The sequence below is a fragment of the Oncorhynchus kisutch genome, unplaced genomic scaffold (assembly GCF_002021735.2).
Source record: "Oncorhynchus kisutch isolate 150728-3 unplaced genomic scaffold, Okis_V2 scaffold4018, whole genome shotgun sequence".
In the NCBI taxonomy this organism is placed as follows: Eukaryota; Metazoa; Chordata; class Actinopteri; order Salmoniformes; family Salmonidae; genus Oncorhynchus; species Oncorhynchus kisutch.
Window position 1 is genome coordinate 185,982 of NW_022265963.1, and position 21,195 is coordinate 207,176.

At 44.9% G+C, this 21,195-nt stretch overlaps 1 protein-coding gene across 1 annotated transcript in view; it reads left to right on the forward strand.

Moving 5' to 3' along the window:
* The window catches only part of LOC116373087 (methylcytosine dioxygenase TET2), a 62,576-nt gene that overhangs the window by 32,501 nt on the left and 8,880 nt on the right, over positions 1–21,195 (forward strand). The window contains exons 2-5 of the mRNA XM_031821823.1: positions 10,308–13,460; positions 13,559–13,649; positions 14,837–14,930; positions 15,526–15,734. Coding sequence (XP_031677683.1) covers positions 10,352–13,460; positions 13,559–13,649; positions 14,837–14,930; positions 15,526–15,734 — 3,503 coding nt within the window. The 5' untranslated portion in view covers positions 10,308–10,351. The remainder of the gene's footprint in view (positions 1–10,307; positions 13,461–13,558; positions 13,650–14,836; positions 14,931–15,525; positions 15,735–21,195) is intronic.

The window sequence follows — 21,195 nt, forward strand, 5'->3', positions numbered from 1 at the left end:
CCAAGTCGACAGCCAATAGGCCCTGTCTACTAACACACCTCTCCTATTGCTGCTGCTCTCTCTCTCTCTCTGAAACAACAAAAACACTGTGTGGGTCCACTGCAATGCACTTTGCTGCACTTAACTCTCTGAGATTATGACATAACGAAAGAGCATTAGGGTGGAGATAAATGTCTGCCAAGCGTATTTTGGAGAGTTTTTGTGTCAGTTAAATTCCAAAATGAATCACTCTGTTCATTGAATAGGCTACTAAGGGAAACCGACAACTTCTGTTAAAGGGGGAAACTGCAGTTGCTACATGTTTGGATATATAAATTCATTATATGTACCCATCGATTCTTACAGAATTTCACTTAGAAATGCCTCAAATTTAGTTCAACTATTTACCCCGTCAGAACCCAAAATAGAAGCTTTTTTTACTCCAATGTTTGTTAACTAAATAAACGCAAACAAACACTATATAGCCCTATAATATGGTTAAGACTATAATTTTGGACGGTCAGTCCTTGCATACATAGCTCTGTCTACAAATTTGAGAGTGGTTACATTTCTCCAGTCCCATCCTTCAGCTTTTTACCGAAACAGGAGCGGGAGGACACTTTGTAATTGTTTCAACTGCTGAACGCTGCTTTAAGTCATATGTTGACCATGACAAAACAAACAGTCAGTAGGCCTAGTACAGTAGCCTAGTACAGTAGTACAGTATTGTTCCTACATGACTAGTACAACATCTGTAATCTTCTCCTGTCGGAATAAGTCACACAATCCTTGCATTTAGTGCTTAAAATGTCTTGTTCATTACAGTTGCACGCTCGTCCCTTTGCCAGAGTCCTGAAGTGATACTGGTGCGCACACTGTCTACATTGTCTAACAGCAATAACCGACGGTTGCCAGTATCAAACCCCTTACCCTCAGGCATAAAGGGATACTGCAAACAATCTGGCAATTCTGGCAAGATTCTGGTAGTTTTGCGAGCCAATGCTAACTAGCGTTAGCGCAATAACTGGAAGTCTACAGGTACGCTAGCATGCGCTAGAAAACCCAGCACACAATCAACAATATGAAAACAAAGGGCACACACCATTGGAGGGACAAAGGCACCTAGCTCAATTTTAATTCCATTTTAAAGGTAGACTCAGCGAATGATGTTGCCACGAGTGGCACTGCAGATATTGAGATGAGCGAGATGCAACGCTTAGTTCTCACACAGTCACACACAGTGTCGGTGGTGCACGGTGCCGGGTTCGCTTCAGGCTGTTACTGTGTAGTAGCCACAGGACCAAAACAGTGGAGAAGTTGAGCCTCGCGCTTTAACGCTCTTAGATGTTGCGGAAATTGACCCACTATGCTGTTTGCTTTCTGCATCGACATCATATTGCTGAGTCTACCTTTAAAGAAAGGGAGTCATTTAATGAATAACAAACCTAGCTTTTCCCTGGTGGGCATTAGGAACTGGAGAGAGAAACTTGAAATAGATCAAACGCATCAGTAATGTGAAGTTCTATCAGGCATCTTCAGTAAAGCTCTGTAACACAATGGATTCCAATAGAAATATATGTTTGTTGTGGACACTGGTTTCTCAAATTATGCAGAAGACTCCTGAGCTAAAATAGGAAGACTGAATCATTCCTTTTAATTAGCAGTACATAGAATGCAGCCAATCTGTCCCTATTGTTTTGGAACCAGGCACAGTCAACATTGGACATTTTTCTCACTGTGTGTGTGCATGCCTGCTTGTACAGCACTCAGCTGGGATCTCTGGCTTTGTTATCTGTGTTCTCAGAGAGAGAGTTTTTTTGTGTGGTTGTGGGTGTATCCAACTGTGACAAGCAGCTCAGCTCTGCTCGGCAAACACTAAACTTTGGAGCGGAGTCCCCGAGGATCTGGAGCGAAGCCGCACACTGACTTGGCCCAGTGGGAGGCTGGGCGCCATGGGCTGCGAGCAGATCGCTGATAGTGCTTTACCTCTGACTTAGTTACTGATTTACACACTAACTCCATAGAGGGAGACTAAACAAAACAAAGTCACATGGGACAGTAGTTTATATTGGGGCCATACCTTTTTTTTCGTCAAGTGGACCATATTTTTTGTCTAAGTCTTGCGTTTTGGGTTCATGAAAAGACAATACCTATTAGGCATTCATTAATTCTCAGTATGTTGAAGTATTTTGGAGCCCATATGTGAAGCTATCTAAGAGGGTTCCCCCATGTTGGACAAAGGGACATTGTCACTTCTGATTATGATGGCGGAGGGTGAGAGGGGACGTCCGTAGCACGGTACATCCAGCTGTGTCTGAAAGGGATTAGCTCAGCAATACGCACGCACACACACATGCACACACACATGCACACACACATGCACACACACATGCACACACACACACACACACACACACATCAGCAGCTTGCTGGAAGACTCGTCATCTTTAAGGGTCCCAATAGCTCCTCAGTCTGAGTGAAACTACATTAGTTAGATCAGCTTTATTAATGGCTGATCTTCACCATGTGTTTCCAGCATCATAACTAAGGACATGCACTCAAGAATAGATGGTCAATACCAGGGATCATCAACTACATACAGCCGTGGGACGGTTTATCTTGAGCGGATGGTCAGGGAGCCAGAACATAATTGCAAATCATTCGTAGACTGCTAATTGACCGCAATAAACCCAAACAGATATAATATATGACTAAAACATAATAATTTCAAGCCTTGCTTGCATTTGTATACGATCACGTGTCTCTCTATTATGTGTGAGAATACTTTGGAACAGATTTCCAAAATTAAAATCACGTGGAGACGATTTGCTGGTGTTTTTACAGTCTTTTATGTCCATCAAAAATAATTAAATAAATTTGCTCAGAAAAATTGTGGGCCAGATTCGGCCCACAGACCGCCAATTGAGGAACCCTGGCATATTGTTTCATTCAGGATATCGATACGTGTCATATTCTGCTTATATTCCTTTTTAGTCAAGACTATGGGCCATTCAGGCTCAGACAAAGCTTACTTGTCCAAGGAATACTTACTTACTCAAGTCTTGACAGCTATTGATTGTTTATTGATAGTTTACTAGAAACTCTCCGTTATCATTTTATTTTCATTGTCGACCTGATCCTGAGACAAACTCAATCTTAAAGTAGACAATAGACATCTTACTCACAACAACAACTTTATACTCAAACTCGGAGCTCAGCTCGGGGCATTTTCACGCCACGTGAGACAAATTCAACATCAGAACTTGGGGGCATGTTCACGTCACGAGAGACACGACCAGAGTGGATTGGATGTTAACCTGAGAATTCCCATTGCCCTACCTCTCACTCCTCCTCCAGCTGGTCTGTCACCTCTGTTGTGACAGGGAGAGTGACAGGGAGAGCAGCACCCTGTTTTCTCCTCGCAGGCTGGCTCGTTAGTGTGTGATTTATCACTCTAACACCGGGGGTCTGGTGCTGAGGTGGTAATGTCCTGGAGGGATGACACACAGTCTCAGGGAGGGACATTGTTAATGCCCAGCCAGACAGCCTGCTCTGAGTTTCACCAGTCTGAGTTTATTGTTGTTTCCCAACATCCCTAACTGTGTATTGCCGCTTTCCATGTTGTCTGTTGTCTGTAGCTTGTGAGGTGTGGAAACACTTAGTTGCCTTTATGAATTTTGTCTTGCTTCTTTTTGTTCTATGTTGCTCTGTCTCTATGCTACGTCTTGCTTGTCCTATGTTGCTCTGCGTGTGCACACTGCTCAATGATTGTCTATATTGTAATTGTTTTTAATAACCTGCCCAGGGACTGCGGTTGAAAATTAGCTGGCTGGCTAAAACCGACACTTTTACTGAAACGTTGATTAAAGTGCACTGTCCCTGTTAAAATAAAATAAACTCAACAGACAATGCAACTGCATAGCTGGAGGGGGCAAACATGAGCCATAATGGCTTGATCTGATCGCCTCAAGTTAGTGGACGAGTAACTTTTTCTGTAAAGAAATGTCTTTGTATTGTGACTAACAGAAACTGTAGGAGTATAGGGCAGCAGGTTAGGCCAGTTGAATGAATACCTGAGCCGACATGGTGAAAAACCTGTCAATGTGCCCTTGAGCAAGGTACTTAACCCTAATTTGCTGCAGGGGCGTCATACTACTACAGCTGACTCTGCAAAACAACATTTCACTGCACCTATCCTGTGTATGTGATAATAAACCATATTTTTTCTCACTAAAGGGTAAAAAATTGGGAGTGCTGGAAGCACACTACAGTGTGAACCTTATGACCCCCGGCATAGAAGTCAAAAAAACGTTCCATCTAGACTTCGGGTATGATGAATTACGTTTTTCCTGTCAGTCTGCCCCAGCAGGTGCCCCATTTAAATTCTTCCCTCTCAGAAACTTATACAAACTGAACTGTACCCCATGCACTCCCTTTCCTGCCAGACACACGGAATATAGCACATGTGGAGCTGAATCGGTTACATATGAGCTTTTTCTACATACACTCATATCCATTTCTCCTCTTGGCCTCAACCTCGTCTGTACTGAGCTGTAGCCAGCACATCGTATCTACTATCAGTCAACCCTTATTTTAGACAGATAAATAGATAGCTCTCCATACATCAATATGTGCATTAGTAGAGTTTTGATACACATACATACAGTATGCACACACAACTTTTTCTCACTGTTGTTTTTAGTCTTCTCTTGCCCTAATGGAGTTCAGGCTTGGGGGAGGGGGGGGGGGAAGAGAGGGAGAGAGAGAGATATGACAGCTTCTCTTGCATGATTATAAGCAGGCTTGGGGGAGGGGGGGGAGAGAGAGAGAGAGAGAGATATGACAGCTTCTCTTGCATGATTATAAGCAACTGTAATGGCCTCCAGATCATCAACCCCACTGACTTGGTGTGCACGTGCACAAACACACACGTACACACTGTGCCAAATGAAACAAACCACGCGGCCACTGCTATTTATTATTAAATCTCCTTTTTTTCTACACCAGTCTTCAGCTTCATATAGAGCTGAACGCTCTTTAAGGGAGGGAGAGAGTTTTCATGGGAATCTAAAGCTGGATCCAATTATGTTTTTCAAAGGTTGGGGACCATGTTTTTCTTATCGGACCATGGCGGTTTCGTTCTAGAGGCCCCTGCACTGAGCTCCATGCACGAAAGGACATGATTTAGTGGCCCTCAAACACACATTTTTGCTGACATGAGTTTTGAGAGCTTTAAAAGTCACGGACATACCGGTAGCGTTTGCCAGCCAAGAGTACTTAGCACCTCTGAATATATTGCCAGCCATAATTTGCAAACTGATTCTACACGTAGAACAGGACAAAAATGTCAGCAGTCAGACGTACACCAGAGGGTGGTCCCTGAAACACACCGCGCCGAACAAACTGCAGACAAACAACAGATCATCATTCCGTGCGGTGTGTGTGGTCCCTAAGAGAACAGTGATCTGAGGAAGTCCGGGCCTCCAATCATCAATGATGAAGGGAAAGGAGAAGTGTAAAGAAAGACAAAAGGAAGCCATCTTAGACTATTGAGATACAGCCCTGTGCCACCACACCACCATGCACGACCACCCCTCGTCTTCCACGTCCCATAAATCTCAGCGGCAGGATGACAAGGCTCTAGTCAATAGCAGCAGACCTGCCCTGACAACAGTCTTGGTTGCCCTAACCCTTTTCCTAAACTTAACTTAATTGCCCTAACCTGCCACGTTAATTCTCCTAACTTGCTATGAAAAGTCACTTCTGCTCGTCAAAAGCAGCATACCTGTCCTGAGAACAGTCTTCATTTCCACTAATGCGATACAGCATAAATCTCAACAGCGGGATGACAACCCTCTCCCAGCTTAATGGCGCTGTCGACAAACATTAGAACCCCACCGCGTCAAACTAACCACCGAAACACTCTTTCAGTGATATTTTACAGAAAAGTCCGTTCCTTTTTGAGCCGCGGCCGGCTCTTCCTTGAGACATCTGCAGAGGAGTTGCTCATAATTATGATGGATTAGACTGTGGCTGGATTCTGGCCCTGGCGCGCTGTAATTATTTCGCAGATGCTGCGGATGTTACATGCATTAATAATGGCGTGTGGCAGACAGAAATCAATGCCATCGCTGGAATCTCTATTTGCTTCCCTGGGGGGGTTGGGGGGGGTGAAGGGGAAAGGAGAAGAGTGAAGGTTCACAGTATTTCTCTTTCACTCTCTCTTCTTGGAGAGAGATGCCTCCCTGCATCACAATGCAATACAACCCTCAACAGCCTTTAACTGGCTTCTCACCTAGCTACGATAGGCCCGTTGGTGTACAGTAGCTCTGAAACCCTTCTCTGAAATATCTCCGCACAAGGACATACTGTAATTATGCTACATCAGCATAATTTGCCTGCTGAAAATTTGACAAAGACTTGGCTGTGTTGATGTTTACTAAGATGGTGATATTGCGATGCAATGGGCAGGACAAGTCAGCATTGTTGTCAAGTCACAACAGACCAGAATGACTCAAAGGGGGTGAGATGTGGTGTGTGAGCACTGCAGGGGCCGACTCATATTATAATATGAGAATCAGGCATCTTATTTCCTGCCTATCCAGTGTTATCCGATCGTGACTCCGCCGTGATGTCATCGCTTGACCTTGTGAACAATAGACAGCCCAGAGTGAGAACTTAGTTGACTGTCTGTCACAACGGCCTAACCGTAAACTCAATCAAATCCATAATGTAATTCAATATCTGCGACTGCCCAATCGTCCCTCTAGGAGTTTTGCATTAACTCTATACCTCTAATCACATATGATAAAGTTCATAACTACAGTATAGGACAGAGTAGACTGTCTGTCTTGGCTACCAGGGACTCACACCTCTGTGGAACCAGGGTTATATTATCCAGAGTATGGCCTTACTGACATGACAATATGGAGGGGAAAGCCAAGTTCCCTATAAGATAGTTGGCCTCAACCACCCCTCATACAGGTAACTGCCAAAATAAAGGAAACGCCAACATACTGTCTTTGATGGGGCTCATTTACTCAAGTGTTTCCTTTGTTCTGTCAGTTACCTGTAAATTACAATGGGGCAGAAGGTGAGGAATAGCAGTGCTAAACAGCCGACGCATAGTAAGCTCTTTTCCCATCTACCACCTGTAATATTACCAGCCTCTTTTCCCCGCCTGTCTCAAACATCAACATTACAGAAGGAGAATATCGTTGTTACATGATGCAGCCTCAGTCATGTTTCAATAGTTTGAAAAATGTGGAACTCATTGATGTAATAAATATATACTGAACTACAACATAAGCCCAATGTGTAACAATTTCAAAGATTTTACTGAGTTATAGTTCATATGAGGAAACCAGTCAACTGAAATAAATTCATTAGGCCTTAATCTAGCGGCGGTAGGTAGCCTAGTGGTTAGAGCGTTGGGTCAGTAAACAAAAGGTTGCTAGATTGAATCCCTGAGCTGACAAGTTCAAAATCTGTTGTTCTGCCCCTGAACAAGGCAGTTAACCTGTTCCTAGGCTGTCATTGTAAATAAGAATTTGTTCTTAACTGACTTGCCTAGTTAAATAAATAATGTATTGATTTCACATGAGTGGGAATACAGATATGCATCTGTTGGTCACAGATACCTTAAACAAATGGGCCTCAGGATCTCATTATGGTATTTCTGGGAATTCAAATTGCTATCAATTAAACGCAATTGTGTATGTTGTCCACAGCTCATGCCTGACCATACCCCCACCGCCACCAAGGGGCACTCTGTTCACAACGTTGACATCAGCAAACTGCTTGCCCACACGACGCCATACACATGGTCTGCGGTTGTGAGACCGGCTGGACGTACTGACAAATTCTCTTAAATTATGTTGGCGATGGCTTTTGGTAGAGAAATCAACATTCAATTCTCTGGCAACAGCTCTGATGGACATTCCTGCAGTCAGCATGCCAATTGTTTATGTCGCATTGTGTTGTGGGACAGAACTGCACAATTTAGAGGGGCTTTATATTGTCCCAGCACAAGGTGCACCTGTGTAATAATCATGCTGTTTAATCAGCTTTGTGATATGCCACACCTGTTAGGTGAATGGATTATCTTGGCAAAGGATAAATTCTGCTAACAGAGATGTAAACAAATTTGTGCACAACATTTTAGTGAAATAATCTTTTTGTGCATATAGAACATCTCTGGGATCTTTTATTTCAGCTCATGAAAGATGAACCAACACTTTACATGTTGCATTTATAATTTTGTTCAGTGTATATACATATTTACTATACCTGCAACAAATATATTTAATATACCTTAAAAGTGATGATACAGAGGTTTTGTATAATTTCAGCCAGTAGTTTTTAAATTAGCGCTCATGAGACAAAAAGGGTCCCCGAAGATTGTACACAACGTCATCCATTTTGTATGATATGTTACGAATTCCAATTCGTACAATACGTTACAAATTTATAAATGCTTAAGATCCCATTCATTCTCTTTTGAGAAATATACATTTTTTTCTTCCATATTGTATGAAAAAAGGTACCAGTCCTCAGCAAAAAATGGAACAAAACCTATTCCCCACCCTCTCCTTTAAGAAAAGGGCAGTGTCATCTTATCCTCCAACAAGTCATTCTATAGCATAAACTCCCAGCGTGTAGCAGTTAATGGAATGAGGTCAGTGTCTAGCCATGTGATCAGACACATGCACCCCTTTGTTTGATACAAGTAGCATCTGCCTGAGAAGAAAGAGGCATGGTGGAGGAGTAGAGGAGCCGTTGGTATGTCTCCTCTCTCTCTCCCTCCGCTCTTCTGTAAACATGCTCGGCTGCTTCTAGCTGTGGAGAGAAGCCTCACCCGCTAAGCTGAGCCCCAAAGACAGCTGCTCAGGTTCGGAGCTGTGTGCTGTGTCGTAAATATGCTGCGCACGCAAAGAATGCTGCAAGCTGCCTCTGGCTGTTCTTTCTTTATTGAGACACCTTCCTTCCTGGAGCCGTCTCTCTGTATCGAGACAGAGACAGTTTCTAATGCCTCGTTGCGTCGGGGGTGGGGGGTTGGGAGAGGGGGGTGAACGTGCATAATTTGGTTGTGTTTTGTCTTCCCAATAATGTTTTGCCTGAAAGAGTCTGTCTCAGAGAAGCACTCATACTGCTCTGGCTGCCAATGTGTTCGTGAGAGTCTGAGTGCCAATGGGTTCATGAGTGTCTAAAAAAAAAAGCAGCACATTCAGAAGATATATTCCTCAACTTCACTGGCGTTTCTCCCATCAGGTACAGCATGATGGGCGTAGACTGGGAATATTATGCATCTGGCCTCGTGGTATTTTTACATTTAGCTCGGTTGACTTAATGCACTTCTAAGGGAAATGGAGCTGATTGTATTTCACCATCTCTGATTTCAACGAGGCAGAAACTCACAGGACAGTATTACAGAAAGTCTGACCTCCTTTTTCATAAGTAAAAATGTTTCAACCGCACTGGTTCCCACACTGTGTGTGTCACTCCGTGCTGACCCGGCACGTTGTCCTGGGATAACCTTCCCCCAGCATTCTTATTTCTTATTTCTTGCCACCCAGTTGAGGATCATTTAATTCTGTGCCTTCCTTCATGTCGCATAACTGATATCCACTCAGAACCAAGTGTAAACATGTTACTCCCCAGACTCAACTCTGTGACCCAGGCTGGCGATGATTTCAGACTCAATTACTGTTTCCCGCCACTTTATTTAACTACGCAAGACAGTTAAGAACAAATTTTTATTTACAATGACAGCCTAGGAACAGGGGGTTTACCGCCTTGTTCAGGGGCAGAACGACAAGTTTTTACCTAGTCAGCTCAGGGATTCGAGCCAGCAAACTTTTGGTCACTGGCCCAGCACTCTAACCACTAGGCTACCTGCCGCCCCCATGCAAAGTGTCGCCGCCCCCATGCAAAGTGTCGCCGCCCACATGCAAAGTGTCGCCGCCCACATGCAAAGTGTCGCCGCCCACATGTGTTTTGTCCTGTGTTTATAAATACATCCAATTCCATTCAATTTAGGAGAGAATGTGTGTTTTTTCCCTTTCGTTTCGAACTAATGTGATGTTATGGGAAAGTGGAAACTAGTGATTACATTTGACGAATCATAGGATGGTTGTATAAAAATAGTCTATCATCATAAAATACCCATTTCCACCTTAATTCAAGATCAGTGCTATATGCACCATTCACATTTTTTGTTTAAATGTGTAATCTTACCTTATGATTACACATTTAAGGGACTGTTCGTCTGTTGTTTCTGTATTTCATGGTTAGTAATACCTCTCTCTCTCTCTCCGTCTCCCCTGCAGGACGCACAGAGGGCAGCCCTGTGGATGGACTCAGAGCAGGCCAGATGGAAACAGAAAAGGCCAGCCAGGAGACGGAAGAAAGTCTGATACTAGCACAACTCAGCGCCGCCACTCAACCAGACAACCTGATCACCGCCAAGCTCCAAAATGGCACCCAGTCACCGGAAGGAGCACATCAGCAGATCAACGGGGATGGAAACTGGAACCTTTACAACAAGGCCGTGGCAGGGGTCATCAACCCAATGAAGAGACACAGGGAGAACTGCAGCAGTCCTGCCGGAGTGCAGGGACTGTTCGACCAAGGCTCTTATAACATGATCAATGGTGGGGATCTGAAGCATGCGCTCTGTGACCAGTCCTTACTGGGCCTTCACCAGGCCAAGAAACTCAGATCGGATTTGGAGATTAATGGAGGGGATGGAGAGGAGATGTGGGACAAAAAGGAGGGTGGGGACATCATGGACGATTTCCCAGAGTTGACAAAGCCTGGGGAGTTTGACTGCGATGGGACAAGACTGGATAAGAGAAACTGTAATACTTTCTCAAATGGAGGGGATATTTTCTCACTATCGAGGAACAAGCAAATAGCTAACGGTGCTACAGTGAGCCCCAATTCCATTGAAGGCACACCTGGTGACCTTCTAGAGAAAACTCTGTCTCAGTATTACCCAGAACAAGTGTCCATCGCAGCACAGACGGGCGTGCAGGAGTTTCAACCGGAGGTGGGGTTGGTCGACGACATTAGCTCACTCACCAACGAACTCCCTGAACTGCCCGAACATGCCACGACGCAGTCACCTACCTCTCTTACCTCAGGGTTCCCTCCCATTTCAGCCCAGATGCCTGCCTCTGAGAAACAGCAGCAGACTGGGGTAGCAGACCCTAAAGGGCAAGGCAGCAATGGATATAACAACTCAGCCGCCCCGTATATGGTGAATGGGTATTCTAACAGTTACAGAGGAGAGCACCCGCAACAGCAGCCCGCTGACGGCTCGCAACATCAGAACAACACAGAGGGCATTTACAGGAAACCTAACCAGGAGTTTAACCATCAGAACTCTTTCCCGAGCCCTCTAGAGCAGAGCACTCCGCTGCAGACAAAAGAGGCCATTGGGTTCAGCCCCGGCCCTTTCCCCAGCCCAGGCATGGGGCAGAGTGAGGGGAGGCGCCGGCAGCAACAGTATGGGATGCAGCAACAGCAGACAGGAAACCCCTGTGGAGCTGACTCTACGGGCCCCCAGGGCTCCATGGGCCCAGCTTCCCTGCCCAGTAGCAGTGAGCCTGGACCCCAACACTCCCATCAAAACGGGATGATGAAAGACACAACCCAGCAACAGCAGAGAGGAGGGGCAGATCCCGGTTGCCCTAATTCCCAGATGGGCTGGATAGATCTAAACTCCCGGGGTCAGATGCTGGAGCCCGACTCAGCACGGAGGTTCCAGACGGGGGGACAAAGCTTCGACGTAGGACCCACCGGAGGGGCCTACCAGCAACAGCAGCCGCGGCCGGCCCAGTCGCCTCACCAAGCATCTCCTGCCCAACACAACACTGCCCCAGAGTGGCAGCAGCAGGCCGACTCTAAAGGCCCACCTCACATGCACCAACAACAGTGTAATCTTCCTCCTCAACATCAGCCACATACACAACACATGCACCAGCAGCAGTGTAATCTTCCTCCTCCTCAACAGCAGCAGCAAGGGGAGAATTGTTTTCGAGCCCCCATGCAGCCAGAGCACTTATGCGAAGGCGACCCAGATCTAGAGGAAATACTATCACCTAGCTTTTTGCAGCCGCCACAACGTCCACAACATCAACAGCAGCAGCAGCGCCCGCTGTCCCATCCATCTCAGTACGACGGACAGCAGTCGGTCAACGCACCCAAGTCACAGGACCCCAACCAGGGCACGATGGACGGTCAACAGCTGCTGAACAAACTCAAGCTGGAGGACTACATCAGGTTAGAGAAGAAGCTGAAATCCCCTGGTGGAGGCTACAGAGGTCAGGGTGGTCAACCCCAGCCTGGGCACCAGCAGCAGATACAGTCTATGATGAGAAACAACCCTGGGTACAATCCTGTAGACCCCTCTCAGCCCAACGACGCACAGCAGTCCCAGCAGGCGTCATGGAGACAGAGCAGCAGTAATACCATGGAGATGGAGATGGAGCTGGAGATGAAGCAGCAACAACAACAGCAGCACCAACAACAACAGCAGAGGCAGTACACTCCAAGCCCCGGACCCAAGCAATACTCCCACCAGCAGCAGCCGCCGTCCCACCTCCGACAACCACACCCCAACCACATGGACTTCCCCCTTACCCAGACCCCCCCACAACCGCTACCTCACTTACCACACGGTGCTTTAAACCAGCAGGTGTCTGCACAGCAACAGCAGATGTATCCTAAAATGGAGCAGAATCAGCAGGAGTCTTGCGCCCAGTTCCAGAGGGGGGGGCCTCCACCCCTGGGACACGGGGGCCCCCAGGGGGACTTCCAGAGGCACGCGGCCCTGCGGATGCATCTTCTACAGAGGCAGTCTGAGAGGGAGTCTCTGGGTCCCCCTCATCCACAGACCCCTGTAGATTTCAAACACGGCGTCCGGCCCATCAAGATGGTGAATGGGCCGCGGTTCGAACACCCTCACCACCAAGGGCCTGGACCACCGCCCTTGATGCAGCATCAACAGCAGGGCCGGGAGATGGGTATGGTAGCGGGGGGCATCCAGGTCAAGCAGGAGTACAATCCACAGCCCCAGACGTCGTGCTGCGGTGAGCGGAGCCAGAGCAGCTCCCAGCGGAGCATCCTAGCCACCATGGAGCAGACTCTCAGACAGTATCAGCTTTCGCCAGTCTTCGACAGGAAGTCCCTCGTCATCAGGTCACCGAACAAGGTCAAGGTGGAGCAGTCTGGCGCTGTGACGGTGCTCTCGACCCACGCGGACCTGGACGGTGGGTCGGGTGGGATGGAGGACATGGGGATGGGGCGCCCTGGCTCCAATGGGCTGAAAAGACCCCACCTAGACTTCACCCCCAAGCAGGAACCCCTGCTCCAGAGTTTTATGAATTCCCCCATGAAACTCTTGGATACTCCCATTAAAAACCTATTGGATACTCCTATCAAGACCCAGTATGATATCCCTTCCTGCCACTGCATGGGTGAGTCACATTTCATGTCTGTCTTCACACAGAGATTATTTGTCGGTTGATGTCTAATTTGGGTATGGGGGGTTGTGCCTTTCTTTGTTTTGATACAGAGTCCATCAGTGAGAAGGACGAAGGGCCGTATTACACTCACCTGGGCTCCGCTCCGAATATCAAGGCCATCCGTGACATCATGGAGACAAGGTGGGTTGTTTTATCCCGTGTCATCCCACATAATACAAAGGAACAGGTTTTACTATACACAATTACTGAACTTTTCATGGTTTCAAACAAACATTTTAACGGTTGCTTTCTCACACGCAAATAAACCATAGGAACAGGTATTTCTGTGCACAATTACTGAACTTTTCATGGTTTCAAACAAACATTTCAACTCAACCTTTCTCACACCAGAGCCATTTTGGGATCACTTTCTGGTCACATGACCTCCATACTTACAGTAACAGTTTCCTGATTATACCACTCACCAGAATTCAACATGGTGGCATATAAATCATGACGTTAGTATTTAACCTGGGAATACGTGCATCAAGCCTGTATTTGTTCCATTCCTGTTACATTTGTGATCCTCTGTAGCTGTGTGACTGTGGTCCTCTGTAGCTCAGTTGGTACAGCATGGCACTTGCAACGCCAGGATAATGGGTTCGATTCCTGAGACCACCCGTACGTAAAATGTGTGAATGTATGCTGCTTTGGATAACAGTGTCTGCTAAATGGCATATATCCAATGATGTACATAAGCCCTGGATTGCTGATGCTATTGAGAGGCTTTGATGCCATATTGGTTCTCCCCAGTAGGAGCAGGCTGTATTAGGAAAGAATGGAATTCTACAGTGTTTTAAGGACAGAATTCTGTTGTTGTAGTGGGGACAGTAACATTAGTGAGCTCTAAAAAATTATAATTTAAGGAAAATGTTCTATTTTTTTATTTGTATGTTTAGGTCACATCATATAATTTAAAAGTATGCATTAAGTTGTCTGTAATAGAATAAACATGACAAAAACAAAATGTTTATTGCCGTACACTCTTCTGTTACTATATTAATAAATGCATTTCTAAAGCTTCCAAAATATTATTTACAACGGTGGGAGAGTGCCAAGATGGAGGCACTGTGGTTTCAACACAGAGCCCCCTGTCAGTCATCAAGTGTATGTGTATATATATATATATCATGGCATATATCATATATATCACATTTAATGTGGAGACGTTACAATCAGAACGCTCTGTAACGTTGTACACTCCTGAACAGACCCCATATTTACACCCACACTTAACAAACGTTGTTCATATTCTCATTTTATTGCCGTACACTCTTCTGTTACTATATCACATGCATCTACTCTAACTATCATCCTTGCTTTTGAAGGTCTGGGCTAACTGGCAGTGCCATCAGGATTGAAAAAGTGGTGTACACAGGCAAAGAAGGGAAGAGTACACAGGGATGCCCCATTGCTAAATGGGTAAGTGTGAATGAAGCATGACAATATCTCCGAAATTCATTTTTTAAATGATTATCACACACCAGATAGGTGTGTGGAAATGTGTTGTTTTACAGGGTCAGCCATAGTAGTACAGCGCCTCTGGAGCAAATTAGGGTACTAAAATCTAAATATATGGAGGAATCACTCTGAATTGGGGATGCTGTAATGTGTACCTTCCATACTTTGATCAGACACTATTGGTTTAAGAATAGAGTTGAAGTCATGGGTGGTGGTGGCATCTTAATAAGAGGTTCCTTTCCTTCATCAAGGGCACATCGATAGATTGTTCACGTTGTCGACTAGGGTATTCGAACCAGCGACCTTTCGGTTGCTGGCCCAACGCTTTAAACGCTAGGCCACCTGCCACCCAATTGGGATAGCCGAAATTAGAATCGAGGATTACTATTTAGAGCAAAATGGTCAATTGTAAAAACACACCAGATTGTAATTTGAAGGGAATCTTTTCTGTACTATCTCTCTGTGATCTCAGACCAGATGCCTCTGGGAAAAAGGCACTTCATCTCAATGAGATTTACAATCAAATCAAATAAATCAAGACATTGGTGTGTTCCAGGTGATCCGGCGCGGCAGCGTGGACGAGAAGCTCCTGGTGCTGGTGCGTGAGCGGGAGCGCCACAAGTGCGAGGCGACGTGCATCGTGGTGATCATCCTGATCTGGGACGGCATCCCCACCACCATGGCAGACCAGCTCTACATGGAGCTCAGCGACACTCTGACGAGACACGGAGCCCTCACCCAGCGACGATGTGCCATCAACGAGGAGTAAGGGCCTTTGCCTCTAAAATCGTCATTTCTAATCAGGGGTGCAACTTTCACTGGGGACGGGTTACCCCCCCCCCCCCCCCACCCCACCCCACAGTTTTAGCATTGGAATGTGATCCTAAACGAGGCAATGGTGTGTTTTAGGACGATGCGGGCGCCTCCGAGCGGTCGGGGGTACACTGTTTGGAGAGTTTATCCATCTGGCAAAAAAATATATATAGAAATTGTGTACCGCCCACTTCTTAAATGAAAGTTGCGCCCCTGATACTAATCATACCATACATGTGTTTAGACAGCTGTACCAAGCCCACACACATCTTAACCTTTTCTAATTTTAGTCATATTATTTGTTTGACACGGACAAACGTGCAATAATCCAAGACATTACTGAGGGGGACTGCAACCACATTGTGCTACTTACTGCTATGCAAATACAGTACACTGCAAAATAGTACACTCAAAACAGGAAGACCACCTCAGGAGAATACGTTTTTAATTCAAATGTACAACCAGTTTAAAATGAAGGTAGGCCTGTCTGTGACCAACAGATGCATATTTATTATTTCAATTCATGTATTTCCGTTGACTGATTCCCTTATATGAACTGTTACTGTAAAACCTTAGAAATTGTTGCATGTTGCGTTTATCCTTTTGTTTTAGTGTACAACTTCAAATTGATTATAATACCTGAAAACAAACTAAGGTAGTAGAGTTATGATAGGGGATATATAATAACAATACCTGCTTAACTGACGACCAGGCATGACACACACTAGCTGGGCATTTGGTCAGATGATACACCATAATATCAAAGGCCAGCTTGTCCCGGTCCTGATACCAATGAACAGAACAGCTCATTCACACACTCCCTTCTGTTGTCTCCTGGTTAGCTTCACTTTACAATACCCTAAACCCTATCTGGGATGAGTTACCTGGTGGTGAATTATTGATAGTTGAAGGCTATTCAACCCAACCCCTGATGAGAGGAAGTGATCACACTTATCATGTCATAGCGTTGTTTGTGACAAAGATTGCCCAAAGCTGGTCCATCAGAATCATCCTAAACTCAGTCAGTTAGACATTCTATTGCTTTATCCCTCTGTGTCTAGCCTGGTCTCAGATCTGTTCGTGCTGTCTTGCCGAACTCCCATGGTCATTTGTTGGCATGACAATGACCATTCACAGGAGTTGCCAAGACAGCACAAACAGATCTGGGACCAGGCTAATCCATGTATAACATAGCTAACTAATTTAGTTCTCCAAAGCGCTGTGTACGTGGCTACACTCTGTCAGGTAGAACAGCTTGTTCTAGTCAATGCACACAAAATCAAATCAAATCAAATTTTATTTGTCACATACACATGGTTAGCAGATGTTAATGCGAGTGTAGCGAAATGCTTGTGCTTCTAGTTCCGACAATGCAGTAATAACCAACAAGTAATCTAGCTAACAATTCCAAAACTACAATGACTGCATTAACTATTCTACTGGCAGCATCTGTCTCAATCTCTCTCAATATGTCTCCATCTGTCTCACCCGTCTCAATCTGTCTCAATCTGTCTCAATCTGTCTCAACCTGTCCCAATCTGTCTCCATCTGTCTCAACCTGTCTCAATCTGTCTCAACCTGTCTCAATCTGTCTCAACCTGTCTCAACCTGTCTCCATCTGTCTTAATCTGTCTCAACCTGTCTCAATCTGTCTCAACCTGTCTCAACCTGTCCCAATCTGTCTCCATCTGTCTCAACCTATCTCAATCTGTCTCAACCTGTCTCAATCTGTCTCAACCTGTCTCAACCTGTCTCAATCTGTCTCAATCTGTCTCAATCTGTCTCAACCTGTCCCAATCTGTCTCCATCTGTCTCAACCTGTCTCAATCTGTCTCAACCTGTCTCAATCTGTCTCAACCTGTCTCAACCTGTCTCCATCTGTCTTAATCTGTTTCAACCTGTCTCAATCTGTCTCAACCTGTCTCAACCTGTCTCAACCTGTCTCCATCTGTCTCAACCTGTCTCAACCTGTCTCCATCTGTCTCAACCTGTCTCCATCTGTCTCAATCTGTCTCAACCTGTCTTAATCTGTCTCAACCTGTCTCAACCTGTCTCCATCTGTCTCAACCTGTCTCAATCTGTCTCAACCTGTCTCAATCTGTCTCAACCTGTCTCAACCTGTCTCCATCTGTCTCAACCTGTCTCCATCTGTCTCAACCTGTCTCCATCTGTCTCCATCTGTCTCAATCTGTCTCAACCTGTCTCAACCTGTCTCCATCTGTCTCAACCTGTCTCCATCTGTCTCCATCTGTCTCAACCTGTCTCAACCTGTCTCCATCTGTCTCAACCTGTCTCAACCTGTCTCCATTTGTCTCAACCTGTCTCAATCTGTCTCAACCTGTCTCAACCTGTCTCAACCTGTCTCCATCTGTCTCAACCTGTCTCCATCTGTCTCAATCTGTCTCAACCTGTCTCCATCAGTCTCCATCTGTCTCAACCTGTCTCAATCTGTCTCCACCTGTCTCAATCTGTCTCAACCTGTCTCAATCTGTCTCAACCTGTCTCAATCTGTCTCAATCTGTCTCAACCTGTCTCAATCTGTCTCAATCTGTCTCAACTGCTCAAACAGGAGGTGTAATGTCTGCACTCTACAGGAGCGCATGTGTAATGGCATAGCGTGCCGTTTCAGCATGATGTAATGTCATTCACCATGTCATCAAACAACTGCCGGTAGTATACTATGAATGCACCCCCAGCTAGCCAAAATCGACATGCTATTTTCCTTTTACCATGTTGTTCACATAGGCATGGGACATAAGACGGACAGGCTTAACTGCAGGTTTCCAATGTAATTTTTCACTGCTAGGCTGACTCATAAGTAAAAGTTCTAGGAGTTTCTTTGTGTGCTCGAAACTACACTTTCCCACTGGGAAGCGATGATTAGCTCCTATATAAATCTCAATTATCCATACTTACATATTCGCAATTACAATTATATTTGACTTAAGATATTGGGAGTATACAGTTGAAGTCGGAAGTTTACATACACTTAGGTTGGAGTCATTTTAAAACTAGTTTTTCAACCACTCCACAAATGTCTATAGTTTTGGCAAGTCGGTTAGGACATCTACTATGCGCATGGCACAAGTCATTTTTCGAACAATTGTTTACACACCGATTATTTCACTGTATCACAAATCCAGTAGGTCAGAAGTTTACATACACTAAGTTGACTGTGCCTTTAAACAGCTTGGAAAATTCCAGAAAATTATGTCATGGCTTTAGAAGCTTCTGATAGGCTAATTGACACAAATGTTTTATTTGATTAAATGTCAGGAATTGTGAAAAACTGAGCTTAAATGTATTTGGCTAAGGTGTATGTAAACATCCGACTTCAACTGTACGTAATAAACCTTTTTTTGGAATGGTAATCGTACCACCTGGTATTTGGAAATGTATAAATTCACAGGAATGTGTTTGATTAAATGTTTATACACAGGATTTAAACCAAGCCTATGACAATACATAGTAGGTGTTGATTAATGGTTTTGACAAATGTACTTCTAGGAGGGAGCACTTGGTAAATCTAGCATGGAGTTTTATGAATAGCATTCAATGAGTTGTTCCTCTTGTCCTTGTTGTTAAAGAGTACATGTGCCTGATATAAAGGAGTTATTCCCCTCATCCTTGTTGTTAAGGAGTACATGTGTCTGAAATAAAGGAGTTGTTCCTCTCGTCCTTGTTAAGGAGGACGTGTGCCTGATATAAAGGAGTTGTTCCCCTTGTCCTTGTTGTTAAGGAGTATATGTGTCTGATATAAAGGAGTTGTTCCTCTTGTCCTTGTTAAGGAGGACGTGTGCCTGATATAAAGGAGTTGTTCCTCTTGTCCTTGTTAAGGAGGACGTGTGCCTGATATAAAGGAGTTGTTCCTCTTGTCCTTGTTAAGGAGGACGTGTGCCTGATATAAAGGAGTTGTTCCTCTTGTCCTTGTTAAGGAGTATATGTGTCTGATATAAAGGAGTTGTTCCTCTTGTCCTTGTTAAGGAGGACGTGTGCCTGATATAAAGGAGTTGTTCCTCTTGTCCTTGTTAAGGAGGACGTGTGCCTGATATAAAGGAGTTGTTCCTCTTGTCCTTGTTAAGGAGGACGTGTGCCTGATATAAAGGAGTTGTTCCTCTTGTCCTTGTTAAGGAGTATATGTGTCTGATATAAAGGAGTTGTTCCTCTTGTCCTTGTTAAGGAGGATGTGTGCCTGATATAAAGGAGTTGTTCCTCTTGTCCTTGTTCAGGAGGACGTGTGCCTGATATAAAGGAGTTGTTCCTCTTGTCCTTGTTAAGGAGGATGTGTGCCTGATATAAAGGAGTTGTTCCCCTTGTCCTTGTTGTTAAGGAGGACGTGTGTCTGATATAAAGGAGTTGTTCCTCTTGTCCTTGTTAAGGAGGATGTGTGCCTGATATAAAGGAGTTGTTCCTCTCGTCCTTGTTAAGGAGGACGTGTGCCTGATATAAAGGAGTTGTTCCCCATGTCCTTGTTGTTAAGGAGGATGTGTGCCTGATATAAAGGAGTTGTTCCTCTTGTCCTTGTTAAGGAGGACATGTGCGTGCCAGGGGTATAAATGCAACAATTTCTAAAGATTTTACTGAGTTACATTTCATAGAAAAACATCAGTCATTTGAAATAAAATCCTTAGGCCCTAATCTATGGATTTCACATGACTGGGTAATGGGTGCAGCCATGGGTGGGCCTGGGAAGGCATAGGCCCACCCACTGGGGAGCCAGAACCAGACAGAGATACTCCCCCCCCCCCCCCCACCCTCAGATGATCCCGCAGGTGATGATGCCGGATGTGGAGGTCCTGGGCTGGCTTGGTTACACGTGTTTTGCGGCTGTGAGGACTGTTGGACGTACTGCCCAAATCTCTAAAACGACGTTGGAGATGGTAGAGAAAACAACATTCAAGAGAAATCAACATTAAATTCTGTGGAATCAGCTCTTTTTGACATTCCAGCAGTCAGCATGCTAATTGCACGCTCCTTCAACTTGAGACATCTGTGGCATTGTGTTGTGTGACAAAACTGCACATTTTAGATTGGCCTTTTATTGTCCCCAGCACAAGGTGCACCTGTGTAATGATCATGCTGTTTAATCAGCTTCTTGATATGCCACACCTGTCAGGTGGATGAATTACCTTGGGGGAAATGCTCACTAACAGATAATGCTCACTAACAGATAATTTTTTAAATTGTACACAGCATTTGAGAGAAATAAGCTTTTTGTGCATATGGAACATTTCTGGGATTTTTACAAACACTTTACATGTTGCGTTTATATTTTTGTACAATAGCATGGACTATTGGTTAGAGCATTGGGCCAATAACCGTAACATTGCTAGTTGGAATCCCAGAGACGACAAGGAGAAAAATCTGTTGATGTGCCTTGAAGCAAGGCACTTTAGCTTAATTGCTCTAAGAT